At 45.7% G+C, this 15,723-nt stretch overlaps 1 protein-coding gene across 5 annotated transcripts; it reads left to right on the forward strand.

The window, feature by feature from the left end:
• Positions 1–570: 570 nt before the first annotated feature.
• Positions 571–15,723, forward strand: LOC125740478 (ATP-sensitive inward rectifier potassium channel 10-like). 5 transcript variants are annotated; one of them, XM_049011685.1, is made up of 7 exons: positions 571–1,209; positions 5,542–5,708; positions 8,371–8,721; positions 9,623–9,834; positions 9,966–10,097; positions 12,103–12,316; positions 13,285–15,723. In XM_049011685.1, the coding sequence occupies exons 2-7, from the start codon at positions 5,669–5,671 to the stop codon at positions 13,683–13,685; spliced, it is 1,350 nt and encodes a 449-aa protein (XP_048867642.1). In that variant the 5' UTR covers positions 571–1,209; positions 5,542–5,668; the 3' UTR covers positions 13,686–15,723. The 5 variants fall into 5 exon arrangements, with proteins under 5 accessions (XP_048867642.1, XP_048867645.1, XP_048867644.1 ...); XM_049011686.1 differs by having other exon boundaries at positions 574–1,209; positions 12,103–12,280; XM_049011689.1 differs by having other exon boundaries at positions 891–961; positions 5,542–5,698.

Below are 15,723 nucleotides of genomic sequence, written 5' to 3' on the forward strand. Positions count from 1 at the left end.
ACTTGACTGACCAATTGACTGATCAATATCCCAGTAGTTTAATTGACTTTATGGTATATTCTAATTAAAAAGTGTTCCTTTAATTTTTTTAACAGTGTATTATGAGCTGCTTACAGGATGCCATTGCACCGAGCATCTCTAACAGCTCAGTCATATTGAGGGATGTTTTTAAACTAAATTAATTCCGTTTAAATGCTCTGTTGTTTGCAAGCAAAATATGCATTTCTAGGACTTCCTGAAAAACTGACTTTGAAGCTCCAGACTAGACTACCATAATATTTTCAGGTTCAGGACAAACCATTGGAAGATAGATGGATGTATGGATGGATGCTTCTGCAGGAACCCTAAAGCCAAAGAACACTTAATTCCTAACTACTGTATGTGTTATAATTTCCACGTCTACATTCCCCTTTTGCAGGAGTGTTGTATTCCGCTTTAAAAGGTAGTATACGTTCTCTAAGTCATTCAAGCAGATTTTTCACGCTTCAGTCTGAGTGGTCTCCTCGGATGTAGAGATACAAACAAGCGATACACCGAATAACCAACACGCCCCCGATCACACAGACAGAAAAACACACGCGTGTCCGCAGCACAGCGTAAAGCAGTAATTGGATTTTACAGCAAGTGTTTTAAGCTTAACTCCCAGTAATGCGAAGTACTTTAAACGGCTGGAGAGACGGGCAGAGAGAGGGAGGTTGAGGAGAGAAGAGCGGAGCAGAGGGGAGAGAATGGGGGTGGCGAGCTGAATTAATGAATTGAAAAGGTCTTGTGAGAGAGGGGGGAAGTGACTGAATAGTTCTTTTTTTCCATTTTCAATGAGAGAGAAACGAGAGAGAAGGTACACACGCAAGCCGACACGACTTCATATAAACACACAAACTCCTGTTGAAAGTACAGCTGCGCTGGGAGCGAAAAGAAGACTTGGGGCTCCGGTAGCCGGCGCTCCGCATCTGTCCAACCGGTACGAGCTGACACGCAGATTGCACTTTAATAACTCAGTACTGCACTAAAACAAGTAAACTACCTACAAATAAAACACGTAAAGCATTAGACTAGTGGGCATGCACGTGATAAAACAGTCACTAAGTGCAGGGAACTCCGAAAGGATCGTTTGTAGAAGAGACCCTTCTGGTCACATTTTGTTTATCTCTTTGAGGCCTTAATAATAATTTGCATTGATATCAGTGGCAGAAGAATCCAAGCGAACAGGTAAGAAATCGTGAATGCTATCCGAATAATATTCGAACATTTCGCCCGTGATGCTGAACATTGTTCACCTGTTCGCTGTTGGCTTCCCTGTCGGAATACTGTTGCAAACAGCAAAGATTCTTTTTCTCATGTTATTTTCGTACAATATGTATATGCATGCTGTATGGTTTCAAATCATTTAATAAGCTTTCTTCAAAAACTACAAATACAATTTCCCATTGGCAATGTACAATATCTTTACGTTTTCTGTATTAGAAGATGTATTACCGTGCATGGCGGGGAGACACAGCCCGTCATTCTAACTGTAGCCTATATATGCCCTGGAAAGCTAATTTCCTGGTTCTATAACAGTCATATTAGCTGACAGACAGCCAGATGTAACCGTTGCCTTTGCAGGAGTTCAGCGTATCATTTCCGGCAGAAGTCTCTCACTTTTTTAGAAGAAGACAACAATGTAGTAATTTGGTGTCATGGGTACCTCAATAACATTCTGTTTCTAAACAACTCATTAATTAAAACACAACTCAGGCAGGTATAACAGTGTTCTTTTTTTCAGTCCCTCAATCATTATGTGGTAAAAAAATCTTTAATCTTTTAGTAGACCTAAGTGTTTTGAGAAGTCTGACTTAAACACATTTTACTGTCTTGTATTAAACGTAATAATAATGATAATAATAATAATGGGGGGCGGCATGGTGGTGCAGTGGTTAGCACTGTCGCCTCACACCTCTGGGACCCGGGTTCGCGTCTCCGCCTGGGTCACATGTGTGCGGAGTTTGCATGTTCTCCCCGTGTCGTCGTGGGGTTTCCTCCGGGTACTCTGGTTTCCCCCCACAGTCCAAAAACATGCTGAGGCTAATTGGAGTTGCTGAATTGCCCGTAGGTGTGCATGTGTGAGTGAATGGTGTGTGAGTGTGCCCTGCGATGGGCTGGCCCCCCATCCTGTGTTGTTCCCTGCCTCGTGCCCATTGATTCCGGGATAGGCTCCGGACCCCCCGCGACCCAATAGGATAAGCGGTTTGGAAAATGGATGGATGGATGGATGGATGGATAATAATAATGTTGCTTTACTTTCATCTCGAGCTACTCACAGTTTTATATGTTGTCACTGTCAGTTTCAGAAACACATTGTATTTCTCTGAGCAAAAATCATTCACCAAGGGCTCCTCTGTAGTTTCTTCTTAAAAATAATTTTCCAAACATTGACTTAGTACTCAGATGGTTCTCTTGAAACAAGAAGGACATGGAGCATGGTCCTTTAACTAATGCGATTTAATGAAAATGTTTATCTTCGGCTTCTTGACTAAAAGCTCTGTTTATATCCAACAAATAATCCATTTATGATGGCCTGTGTATCTTTGCTGCATTCATCCCACAATTTAAAGACACAAGTAGAATTTTCTAGAAAACATTTCATGTCACAGGCGGTCCCACACCTGGATTACATTTGCATTCAGTTGTTTTCTTGTATTCAAATGCTCTGTATGTTCACAGTAAGTGACCTATATTCCAATGCACTTTATGTTCACAGCGAGTGACCTGTATTCCAGTGCACTGTATGTTCACAGTGAGTGACCTGTATTCCACTGCACTTTATGTTCACAGTGAGTGACCTGTATTCCAGTGCACTTTTCACAGTAAGTGTCCTGTATTCCAGTGCACTTTATGTTCACAGTGAGTGACCTGTATTCCAGTGCACTGTATGTTCACAGTGAGTGACCTGTATTCCAGTGCACTTTTCACAGTAAGTGTCCTGTATTCCAGTGCACTTTATGTTCACAGTGAGTGTCCTGTATTCCAGTGCACTTTATGTTCACAGTGAGTGACCTGTATTCCAATGTACTGTTACGTTCAGGCGCGGAATAAATCACATATAAGACACATTCTAGATGTTTCAATTATTATCTTACTGTCAGCATCATTGTTAACTTTTAAAGGTAAATGAGAATCTGTAGGATCAGGAATAGTTTAATTATACACATTCCCTTGTAATGTCGTTTTTTGGGGCATTGATAAAGAGATGGGTAACCCACTGAAATTATACCCTTTGGTGCAACTAAGTTATGCAGAGTACTAATGTCTCAGACAGGCCGACCCTGTTCGTGATCCCTCGCAACTGTAAACTGAATCAAATGGAAATTCATCACTTGACCAAGATAAGTCGATGGATGAATGGAACCGGTGACATCACTTGCAAACTCACAGTTTAAATAATCACTGTTTATATCTGTATACGTCATTTCTTTGGTACCTGAATCACTTTCTAAATCTGTCTCTCTATTTCTGTGTGTGTCTCTGGGCATCCGTTCTCACAAAGACCGCCTTCCGCTCGGTGGAAATTCATCGACAAAGACACGGCAGGACTTTGGAAAGAGCTGGCACGGCATTAGGTCGCAAGTTTGTTCCTTTAACTGATAATTAATGAAACACGTGGGAGCGTTTTATTGACACTTGTTTTGTATTTAACAGCCAGGAACCAACAAGCGTAAAACACTGTTTTGTGGCTGTGTGAATTGCTTTTCACAGACTCTTTAGTGAAGGTAATAATGTATGTGAATCAGCGATTAGGAAAGCAGAACAGGTTCAGAGCATGAAGGCGGTGAACGGGGAGGCTCGGGTTCGGCTCGTTCGGACTTATGAGGAAAGCTCATGTTTTTATGCTGAACCACTGACTGAGGGGCTTCGAGCCTCATTAGGTCAAATTAGCAGATTTAGGATGCAGATAATCTGGCTCAGTGTGTGAGCGGTAGCTTCCGATGTTGTTGGCCACCCTGGCCGGGCTTTGTCGGACCTGCGTGGGCCCACTCTGAGAGTACACGCAGATGGCCGGTGGATAAACGTGAATGCATAATGAATGAATGGAGCGATGATGAATAAATATGAATCGGGTAGCGTGGAGTTGTGGAATGCCGGCACTGCGGATGGTCAACGTGGTTCCTCGGCGATGCCAGAACGTTACTGCAGTGGCCAGAAGCTTGCAAGTTCTTCTCCATGATGTCCAGAAACACATATGTGGTGGACAAAAGTAAAGAATCGCCTAACAATGTAATAAAATTAAGCATCAAATAAGTGATAGGGCCACCCTTTGTCTTCAGCCCTTCTTGGAATGCTGTCACCACTAGTGCTGACCTGTAGGCTGTGGAATATTGAGCCATTCTTCAAGAAGAGCAGCCTACAGCTCTTTGAGGGATGAAGGAGGTGGAAATCTGCTTTGCACTCTGCATTCCTGAACTTCCCATAAAAGTTCAGTGATGTTTAGATGTGGTGACCGAGGACGTTGTGGAAGGCGGATGACTTTGTCCTGGTGTTCTTGAAGCCATTCTTGTGTTTTTTTAGAGGCATTATCATCTCGGGTTACGGGAGCCCCCAAGGGAACAGAGTTTTACTTAGCAGTCCAGGTTCTGTGCTCCCTAGGTAATCATCCTAGAAGGTCTCTCAAAGGCAGCCTGAGCAAGACATGCAATATTTGTTGTGAGTGGGTCACAGGGGTACTGATTCAGATCTGTGGCAAATATTGAAGCCATTTGTGGTGTTTAACAACCATCCCTTTCAGTGTCCTTTTTATAGACTTTGAATTGCCTTGCATCTGAATTGTGCCACATAAATAAACTTGCCTTGCCTGACACTTAATGCTAGTTTGCATTCATTCTAATAGGTCAGACCTTTTTAGCTGCATTTTAAATTGTGAGTTAAATGCTTCAGTGTTACACTGATTTTTAACGTGCTTTTTCCACAGTGTGATTGGCAGTAAGGCAGTTAGAAAATCTGCTTAAGTGACAGGAGTTTGAAGGGTGGCACAGGGCACACCTCAGGCAGCCAGATCCTCCAGCGAACATCTCCCCTCGACCTTCTCACTGCTCCTCGCTGCTCCTCGCTGCTCCTTCACGTGGCTTCCCGCCCAGCTCTCCTTCCCTGCATATTTCCAGGTCATGGTCACGGCATGGTCAATTGGGCCACGGAGGACTGGGGTTCACTGACTGGGATAGCCTTGTGGAGGCCGCTGTCAGCTTGGGGGGGGGGGGGGGTGTTGCAGAATGCTCATGTGCCCGCTCTGCGGGGGTATGCGTTCCTCTCTGGGCCTCTTCGATGAAGGAGGGTTAGCAGCAGGCCTGGTTGTGCAGGATTACCCAGCACTCTGGAATACTAACGAGGGTCTCTTTGTCACAAATCCGTGTCTGTCTCTCTTCCTCGGCTCCCTCCAGCACCCCCCCAACCAGCTCTCTCTTTAACTCTCACACACACACACACACACACACACACACACACACACAACTCTGCCCCCCCCCTTCTCAATGGTGTCCTTTGTCCCTTTCATCTTTCTTCTAAACAAAGGATTCTTGTCCACATGGGAGGGAGGGAGAAGCAGCAAAAGCGAGTGAGAGAGGAAGGGAGAGACACCAGCGAAAACGGCAGAGACATGGAGGACCGGCGATAGCAAAACTTAGGAGGCAAGATAGGGATGAAGTGGACGGAGGAAGAGAACGGCAGAGTAACTATCGGTGATTATGCCACTAAGCCTGCTGTTGAAGTTTTGGCAATTTCGGCTGCTTTTCAGGAATGCGTTTTGTCGAACAGCCAGTATTGTAGCTGATGATGTAAAGCCTCTTTGCTTTGGTGTTTTTTTCAGAAATGGATGCAGGATTTAATTTAGTAACCGTAAGGTACCGATGGCATGAATGAAATATCGCAAGTTGGAATGCAGCCGTGCTGATCACACTGGCTGCACACGATGTTAGGGATTTTAGTCATCATGCCTGGGCAGCTTTTGATAATCTGCTAACTTTGCAGATCCTATCTGTCTTGTCAATGTTGCGGTTGAGTTGGAAACCAAGAAATGCTGTGGGTTTCGTTGACGTCTGTGCATTAGAAGGACTTGGGTGGAACATTGAGACAGGGTAGTAGTTTACTATCGGTGTGGTAATGATGGCTGTCACATGTCATCACTGTGTACTGATACTGTGTGTGTGTGTGTGTGCGTGACAGAGGGCTTCTCCGCATGCACTGCTATGTGTGCGTGTGCGTTCCCCGTGCATGGCTGTCCACTGCGAATAGGTCAGGGAGGCACATGCTTGGCTGAGTAGGCTGAAGCCCAGCAGGAAGGTCGGAGGTCAGAACTGTCGGCTCAGCAGCGCCCCCAGTGGACACTGATGAAAATGCAGGCAGTACCAGCAGGCACAACTGCCTGCACACATGAAAAGTAGCTCGATCCCTCATTCTTAGATCCTTCGACCCCTCAAATTCCCAGATAATTCACTCTTCCTCTTCTTCACATTCTGCCTGGTGATTATTCTCCACACAACAATCGTTTCCTTTCTCTCCACTGTATTTTGATTAACATTCCTTCCTAACCTTAGGGCCTCCGTTTGGAATTGAACTCGAACCCCAGTGGGGGCTGTGGGGAGGACGAGGGGCTGTGTAAACACGGTATAAACGCATTATTTACTTCAAAAGGCAATTCATTGTGTTTGGCATAAAGAAACATGCTATTGAGTTGCATGCTAAATTTACCGGGAGCATAACTGACAAAAAACAGCGATTCGTCACATGGGGAATGGTAGCTGATGTGGGGGAGGGCAGGGGGGCCCCAACGCTTCTGTGACCTTGCGTGACAGGGCTGCTGTCAAAGCTGAAGCTACCAGCTTTGATCTCCAAGCTACAGGATGGAGACCTGGACGTTTTACTCTTGCTGTCCGCTTACCTTGGTGTTGTGGTGACACGCCTGGGAGATGAGTCTCCTGGAAGGGAATAAACTCTTAAGAAAAGCTGCATTTGGGAGGTGGAACCTTCCCTGTGGTTCCCTGTGCCATTCAAAGGGGAAAATGATTATCTGCTCTATCCAGGAATGAGAGGAGCCTGAAATGTAGTCACCAGAGGGACAGAAAGTAAGCCATCTGACCAGACTCAGATTACCCCGCTGCTTCAGATAGTGCTTTGATTTGTGGCTGTTGCTGCAGAGAACCATTATTATAATTACCAGTTCTTATTCTTGAAGTCCTGCAGCTGTTGAATAATATTTATTGGTTGATTTATACAGATCTAATTCGTGCTGGGGGAGAAAGTTGTGAATGAAGAAGAGTTGGATAGTGAGACAGACAAGGGCAGCTTTGTGGATGTGCTTTTGTTCTCGCTGCTAGATTTACAGCCCCCCCCCCCCCAACCCCCGCGTGCTTCATTCCCCCTGAAACATCGCAGTTCAAGCCACTCGCCACCCCCCCCCCCCCCCCCGTCCTGTTTATATCCACTCATCTTTGTTTGCCATGACACCAGTAGCTGTATGCGTATCATGAAAAAATCCCTCCGGCAAAAGTGTTCATCTGACTAAGCTAAAAGACTCCGGGAGGCTGTTGTCATAGTAACGGGCTTGTACACAACACTCCCTGTGTAAGCACCAAGTTAAGTTGGGGGTGCTACACATGCACATACACTGTGTCTGTGTATATATGTACATGATTGAAAGCTTTATTCATTAATTTCATTTCGCCTCCTAGGACCTGGAGAGGTGAAGGCAGCGGAAAGGAGTGGAGGTTTAGGGCTGTGCTTGCACTCGCTCTTTTCTGGCTGAAAGGGGGGATGTAAGCTTGCCCCCTCCTGAGAGTTAGCGTCGGGTCTTCCCCTGAAAGGGCGAGACGCAGAGGTGCAAACCCGAGCTGGGGAGGGCATTCCACCAAGATGAAGGGTGGGGCTGAAATCAGGTGAAAAGAGAGTGTGGGAAACAGAGAGATAGTGTAACAAGGAACAAGTGCGGCTAGAGGGTGCCTGGGAGGTAACCCTGGCGGACAACAAGGCGAGACTGGGAAAGACCAATAATGGGCCAATTCAAGTACAAATTTCTACCCTTGCCAGATGAAATGTTTGCCTGCTTCAATTCCCAGTTGAAAATTTGTCCTTTGCCCCATGTTTGCCAGTTAAAGGTTCCTCTCACGGAGAATAAAGCATGCCTTTTTCCTTCGTGTTTGCCCGGAATCGATCTGCACAGTAGCACAAAAAAACTGCCATTTTTGCTAATGAGGGAGAAAGTTGTGGATTCGTCCCTCGCTGTCCCACATCATTTTGCCTGCTTTTTTTACACATTGATACACTTAATAAATACTGATTGCAATTGATCGGACTTGGCTCTGTTGTGTGTGTGACGACCAAACTTCCCCTGTGCTGACCCCACAGAGATGACCTCAGCCACACCCCCCAACTCCCAGAGCACCTCCCCCCAGAAGGTGTGCCATTCTCAGACGACCCAGACAGATGTGCTGAAGCCTCTACTTACAGGGGGCATCGTCGGCGGACAGGGGGCGCTGCGGAGGCGTCGGCGCGTGCTCTCCAAGGATGGCCGGAGCAACGTGCGCATCGACCACGTCAGCGGGCGTGGGGCGCTCTACCTACGCGACCTCTGGACCACCTTCTTGGACATGCAGTGGCGCTACAAGTTCTTCCTGTTCTCCGCCACCTTCGCCGGAACCTGGTTCCTGTTTGGGGTGCTGTGGTACTTGGTGGCCCTCGTTCACGGAGACCTGCTGGGTGAGTCCAAGTGGCCCGGAGGCTTGGAGGCACAGACTGGATGAGCGACAAACTCACTCACAGCTACAGAGGTGTTCATGCCTGGCCAAGACCGGGACATTCGTGCGTCCCTACGGGTTAGGCCTCTGTGTCTGGGATCGGAAAGCTTCCCGGTGCCATTTGGCCCTCAAGACTAAAAAAATGCTCCAGATAAATGACTGACCCTGTGCTCTGACCCCAAACTTCAGTCATCAGTGAATGTCCGTGTCTCAGGAGTCCAAGATGGGTTATGTGAAGATTGAACTTTGTTGGCGATAAAGTCATTCTGTTCTATCTTGGCAATATTTCCATACATTCTAGTGGTTACTTTGAGACCATGAGTAATTTCAATTATTGAATTTTAGAGACCTAGTTTACACACTCGGGTCTCTCTTCATCCTATATAAATCTTTCGAAATATTTTAGTGGAGAGCTGCTTTTGTGGGCAGTTAATGGTTAGGGAAGAGCACTTGTAATTGAAACATTGCAGACTCAATTTACCCTGAGCAAGGTGCCACCCCTGGGTGCTGAATTAGCTGCCCCCTGCTGTGTCACGATGTCACATATGGGTTAAATGCAGAGGACACATTTTGTTGTTGTGCACTGTGTGCTGTGGTGTGTCAAAAATAACTGATCATTAAATTCTAAAATTCAAATTGAAATAGTTCAGAAATTCAGGCAAATGACATTCCCAGATTCTTCTCCTCCATATTCACATTATTATTGCCATAATAGGCTTATGTCCTTTGCCAAGTATTCTCCTACAGATGTAGGGTTGGGCTACACAAGAGAGAGTAACAGTGCTCCCTAATATAAGTGCTGTCAAACACATCTTGCTGTCAGGTGTGACCCTGTCCCGCACCCCGCCTCCTTTCCTTGGCAGAGTTTGACCCCCCGTCGAATCACACCCCGTGCGTGATGCAGATGCAGACCCTGACAGGCGCCTTCCTCTTCTCCCTGGAGTCTCAGACCACTATTGGCTACGGCTTCCGGTGCATCACTGAAGAGTGCCCTGTCGCCATCATCCTCCTCATCCTCCAACTTGTCATTACCATGGTGATGGAGATCTTCATCACTGGCACCTTCCTCGCCAAGGTAGTTTAGGCCATATATCACAGTGTCACTTAGTAGTATATTTAGCAAAAAACATGACACCTTGTTTTTGCATCTGCCTATGGTGCCGAGTGAGATTTGTGAGCCCCCCCACCACCCCATTTGCCACACAGGTGGCACGGCCTAAGAAGCGAGGGGAGACGGTGAAGTTCAGCCAGCATGCGGTGGTGTCCAACCATGAGGGCCGACCCTGCCTCATGATCCGAGTGGCCAACATGCGCAAGAGCCTCCTTCTGGGATGCCAGGTGGATGGCCAGCCCCATGTATCCCTCTGTGCGTCACTCTGTGTGTCCCCTTGTGTCCCTCTGTGTGTCCCTCTGTGTGTCCCTCTGTATGTCTTTCTGTATGTCCCATTGTATCTCTGTTTGACTCTCCTTGTGTCCCTCTGTGTGTCTTTCTGTATGTCCTGTTGTATTTCTGTGTGACTCTCCATGTGTCCCATTGTATCTCTCTGTATGTCCCTCTGTTTGTCTTTCTGTATGCCCCATTGTATCTTTTTGTGTGACTCTGTGTCTCCCTTTGTATGTCTTTCTGTATGTCCCATTGTGTCTCTCTGTGTGTCCCTCTGTATGTCTTTCTGTGTGTCCCATTGTATCTCTTTGTTTGACTCTATATGTGTCTCTCTCTGTGTCCCTCTGTATGTATTTCTGTGTGTCCCATTGTATCTTTCTGTTTGACTCTCCTTGTGTCCCTCTGTGTGTCCCTCTGTTTGTCGTTCTGTATGCCCCATTGAATCTCTTTCTGTGACTCTGTGTTTCCCCCTGTATGTCTTTCTGTATGTTGCATTGTATCTCTGTGTGACTCTCAGTGTGTCCCATTGTATCTCTCTTTGTCCCTTTGTGTGTCTTTCTGTATGTCCCTCTGTTTGTCGTTCTGTATGCCCCATTGTATCTCTTTGTGTGACTCTGTGTTTCCCCCTGTATGTCTTTCTCTATGTTGCATTGTATCTCTGTGTGACTCTCCATGTGTCCCGTTGTATCTCTCTGTGTGTTCCATTGTGTCTGTCTGTGTATCTCTCTTGTCCCAGTGTATTCCTCTGTGTGTCTTTCTGTATGTCCTGTTGTATCTCTGTGTGACTCTCCATGTGTTCCTCTTTGTGCCCTCTGTATGTCTTTCTGCATGTCCCATTGTATCTCTCTGTATGTCCCTCTGTTTGTCTTTCTGTATGCCCCATTGTATCTTTTTGTGTGACTCTGTGTCTCCCTTTGTATGTCTTTCTGTATGTCCCATTGTGTCTCTCTGTGTGTCCCTCTGTATGTCTTTCTGTGTGTCCCATTGTATCTCTTTGTTTGACTCTATATGTGTCTCTCTCTGTGTCCCTCTGTATGTATTTCTGTGTGTCCCATTGTATCTTTCTGTTTGACTCTCCTTGTGTCCCTCTGTGTGTCCCTCTGTTTGTCGTTCTGTATGCCCCATTGAATCTCTTTCTGTGACTCTGTGTTTCCCCCTGTATGTCTTTCTGTATGTTGCATTGTATCTCTGTGTGACTCTCAGTGTGTCCCATTGTATCTCTCTTTGTCCCTTTGTGTGTCTTTCTGTATGTCCCTCTGTTTGTCGTTCTGTATGCCCCATTGTATCTCTTTGTGTGACTCTGTGTTTCCCCCTGTATGTCTTTCTCTATGTTGCATTGTATCTCTGTGTGACTCTCCATGTGTCCCGTTGTATCTCTCTGTGTGTTCCATTGTGTCTGTCTGTGTATCTCTCTTGTCCCAGTGTATTCCTCTGTGTGTCTTTCTGTATGTCCTGTTGTATCTCTGTGTGACTCTCCATGTGTTCCTCTTTGTGCCCTCTGTATGTCTTTCTGCATGTCCCATTGTATCTCTCTGTGTGACTCTCCATGTGTCCCTCTGTGTGTGCCTCCATATGACTTTCTTTATGTCCCATTGTATCTCTCTGTGTGTACCAGTGTGTTTCTCTTTGTGTCTATCTGTGTATCCCTCTGTATCCATGTGTTCCCTGTGTGTATCCCTTTGTGTCCCTGAGTGTCCACACAGTCTGTACCGGCTGTGCAGGTGCTTATGTGCTAATGCACATTTTGGTGTGTGAATTTACACAATTTATTTGGGTCTGCACAGTGTATGTTATTGTGTGTGTCTGTATGTGTCAGTGACATTGCTATATATATCATTATAATTACAGTTATTGGCATTTTTTTACAGGATTTATCTGTGGACCCATCTTCTCTAAGTTGGTTTGTGTCCAAAACTGACATTATGTGTGTGTGTGTATTTGTGCATGTGTCTCCTTCAGGTGACTGGGAAGCTTCTGCAGACCTCTTTGACCAAGGAGGGTGAGACAGTACGCCTGGACCAGAGGAATGTCCCCTTCCAGGTGGACACCTCCAGTGACAGCCCCTTCCTCATCCTGCCCCTCACCTTCTACCACGTGATTGACGAGAGCAGCCCCTTGCGACCCTGGGCCGCCAAGGGTATGACGGGGGGTAGTGGGGAGATGTTAGAATCAGGTAGGACAGGTGGAGTTTACCCATAGCCTGTGTGTCTAAGAGCACAGTGTATGTGTGTTGGGGGCAGTGTGAATGCCAGAATGGAGGTGTGCAGTGTGAATGTGTGAATGGAGGGGTAAAATGTGACTGTGTGAATGGAGGAGTGCAGTGTGAATGGGTGGTGAATGGAGGCGTGCAGTGTGAATGGAGGTGTGCAGTGTGAATGAAGGTGTGCAGTGTTAGGCTACATGTGTGTAAAGGTTTCTCTTATAAAATTTAGAAAAATTATAACTTGAGCAAAACCACTTTTTTTTGTTTGTGGTTGGGTGGATGGGGCAGAAGATCGAGACACAAAGTTCGGTGTGTATCTGTGTGCGGTCCAGGTATACCTTACCTTGTGATGTCCCCACAACGTGATGAATACCCATTTTTTTTACCTTATGGGGACCAGTTTCCTGGGAAAACTCTATTTTATAAAAATCTGTGACTGCAATGAAAAAAACTAAAAATGCAAAATCTCTTGTATTTTGTTTGGTCACTTATGGTTATTGTTATGGGTCGGCATTAAGGTTGACATAGTTAGCATTAGCATTTTTCCGACAGAAATGAATGAGTGGTCCCCAAAAAGATATGATTACAGGACCGTGTGTGTGTGTGTGCATGTGAGAGTGTGTGTTTGTATGTGTGTATGAATTCCTCCCGACTATCACTGCCGGATTCCAAAGTGTGCCAGAGTCATGCGCGAGACTGTTTTTACAGGTGGGCGGTGTACTGAGTGTGGTTGTTGATGCAGGTGGGCAGTAGGGGGGGTGGGGAATGATCCCTGGGGGGGACCAAGTAGCTGTGCTTGTAAAGCATGTCTGCCTGTAAGTCCACCATGTGTTTGAGTATGACGGTGAATGTGCATCTACTGCATGCCTTCACACTGATGCCGGCCTTTCAGCTCACCTTTCATTATGAAGCAGCAGGTCCTGCTCTTCTCTGTACAGGTGGGGGATGGACAGACCCCGAGCTGGCCGACTTCGAGCTGCTGGTGATCCTGAGTGCGACAGTAGAGCCCACGTCTGCCACCTGCCAAGTGCGCACCTCCTACCTACCTGACGAGATCCTTTGGGGCTACGAGTTCCCACCTGTGGTCTCCCTTTCGCCCTCCGGGAAGTACGTGGCTGACTTCTCCTTCTTCGACAAGGTGGCCAAGACCAAGACCCAGCCTCTGTTCAAGCAGATCCCCGCCCAGAGCCCACCCCCACATGGACAGCCTGGGGGCGGAGTCACTGAAGGGGCGGACCCAGAAAAGATGCGCCTAGAGCAGAGCTACAGGGAAAGGGGGGAAGAACGAGTGAGGCCTAGAGACAGCAGTCCACTTAGCGTCCGTATCAGCAACGTGTAGCATGGTGACAGGTAGCTTGTACAAGCACGACTGGAGTAAACACTCCAGTTTCGTGCTCATGCTTGTCCGACTGACTGTTGAGGCTTTTTTAAAATGATAGTTCTGGTCTCCCTTGTGTTTTTATCGTTTTATCTTACCTAGACTTTGTTGGAAATGGAGAAGAAACTGCATTGCCATTGAGTGTTTCATTGGTGTTTTTCTTTCCAAATAATGATTTAATGAGTGAGAGAAGGCCATTTGTGTATCCTGAAGGGGCTGTAGAATGATTTCTGTGTTGTTTGGGAATATTGTGGCACAGCGGGACTCCTGTACCCCGGAGTGCCCTGCAGGGGTCACTGTTTCTTGACTCGCCGTTTTCAGCTTTTCACAGCATCTGCAGGGCTATGCGTAGACCAGCATCTCCTGATCTTTCTTAAACCCTGAAGCTTAACTCCCTGACAGCACTAAATGAACCATAGACTGAAACAGTTCAACATTTCCATCATATTCCGGGCTTAAGGCCTCATTTTGAAATCTGTCAAACCTTGACGCACTGGTGGCCTCCAGGACTAGAGAAAGGAAGGTGCCCAGAAAAGCACATTGTACACTTTAATAAAAGTTGTCCTAGTGGCACAAATGTAATGAACTTCACCACAGGACAATGAAAGAATGCTAAATTCTCTTTTAGAAGCTGAGGTCATGCTGTGTGTGTGTGTGAGCGTGTGTGTGTGTGTGGTGTTAGCAGATAAAGTAGAAAAAACCACAAAGCACATGGTAGCAGCACACAGAAGATATTTCATAAGAATAATCAGTAGACGGTATTCAAAACGAAGTGCCAGAGCATAAAAGGAATATCTTAAAAATGAGATATTTCTTGATCGGTGCTTATGAGAATGCATTGTTATACAAAGTTGCATATTTACATTTGTCTATCTATTGTACTAACAGCAGTAGTACACTGATTGGAACTTAGTTACTTGAGAAAATGTGTATGACACTCCTAAAGCACTGGAATGTAAAAAATTTGTGTTTGTGTGTCAGCTTGCGTGCACGCAAGTGCACATGATTATGTGATTGTATTTTAACAATACTAAAAGCACTTTAATATGGAGAAAAAGTTCTAACGTCACCAGCTGCCTTCACTCTCCTATGTACCTACTTTAATTTTGTGTTTCCGGCTTGTGTTTGTGCCGTTTCTGCGCTCCGAGTCAGTACATTTCCGTATAAAGTCTAGTACATTAGAATTGATTTTGGCGCCATCTAGTGGCGGTAGGTACTTCAGACACTGCGTTGCCAGCGCCCGTAGAGGTAAGAAAACCAATGCAGGAGACGCCATCTGATTATAGTCGGGCATGAAACTACTTCCGTGCTCAGCTAATAATAAAAACTGTACTTGACAACAATTAAGCTTTCGTTTCATGAAATTGTTTTTAATCAAAAATGTTTATATTACTTTTCATATGAAGTTACTTTGTTCGTGCCAGTTATGAGTTACCCGAGTCAAAATCCCACAGATCCGTGCCTCTTATTTAATGCCAGCAGCTCCGTTCTAACGGTTTATGTCAAAATTAGAGCTGTACTTAAGCAAACTTAACTGGTTAGGGCTGCTTTTTCTTTTCTCAGACTGAAACCGGATTGGAATGAATATGCACGTATACGATGTTTAGACGGTAACCCTCAGCTGGTCAGGCTAGTTTGCGAAATGGACAGAATGCTGAATGTGTGTCTTTGTGTAAATGGCTTTCAAGCCTGGGCATTAGTCTGACACAAAATTTACTCCAGCCACTTTGTGTTTTCCAGATTGACTGCATCTATTTGCAGATGGTAATGGGTTGATTATAAGGAACTTTCCTGCATAGTTGTCTCCAAAATGGCGGTACTCACATGTTTGCAGAGCTGTTCAGAGCATGGAATTGCCTCTTTTAAGTGTTGAATAGGTGTTTTTTGTTAAATCTTTTTGTGCATTGGAAAGAATTTTGCAGTTCAAAACTGCCACACCTAACATTTAATGAAAATATTTTAAGTGCCTGTTCTCAATAAACTTGTCATTCAAAATGCA

Source organism: Brienomyrus brachyistius, chromosome 4, assembly GCF_023856365.1.
Source record: "Brienomyrus brachyistius isolate T26 chromosome 4, BBRACH_0.4, whole genome shotgun sequence".
NCBI lineage: Eukaryota > Metazoa > Chordata > Actinopteri > Osteoglossiformes > Mormyridae > Brienomyrus > Brienomyrus brachyistius.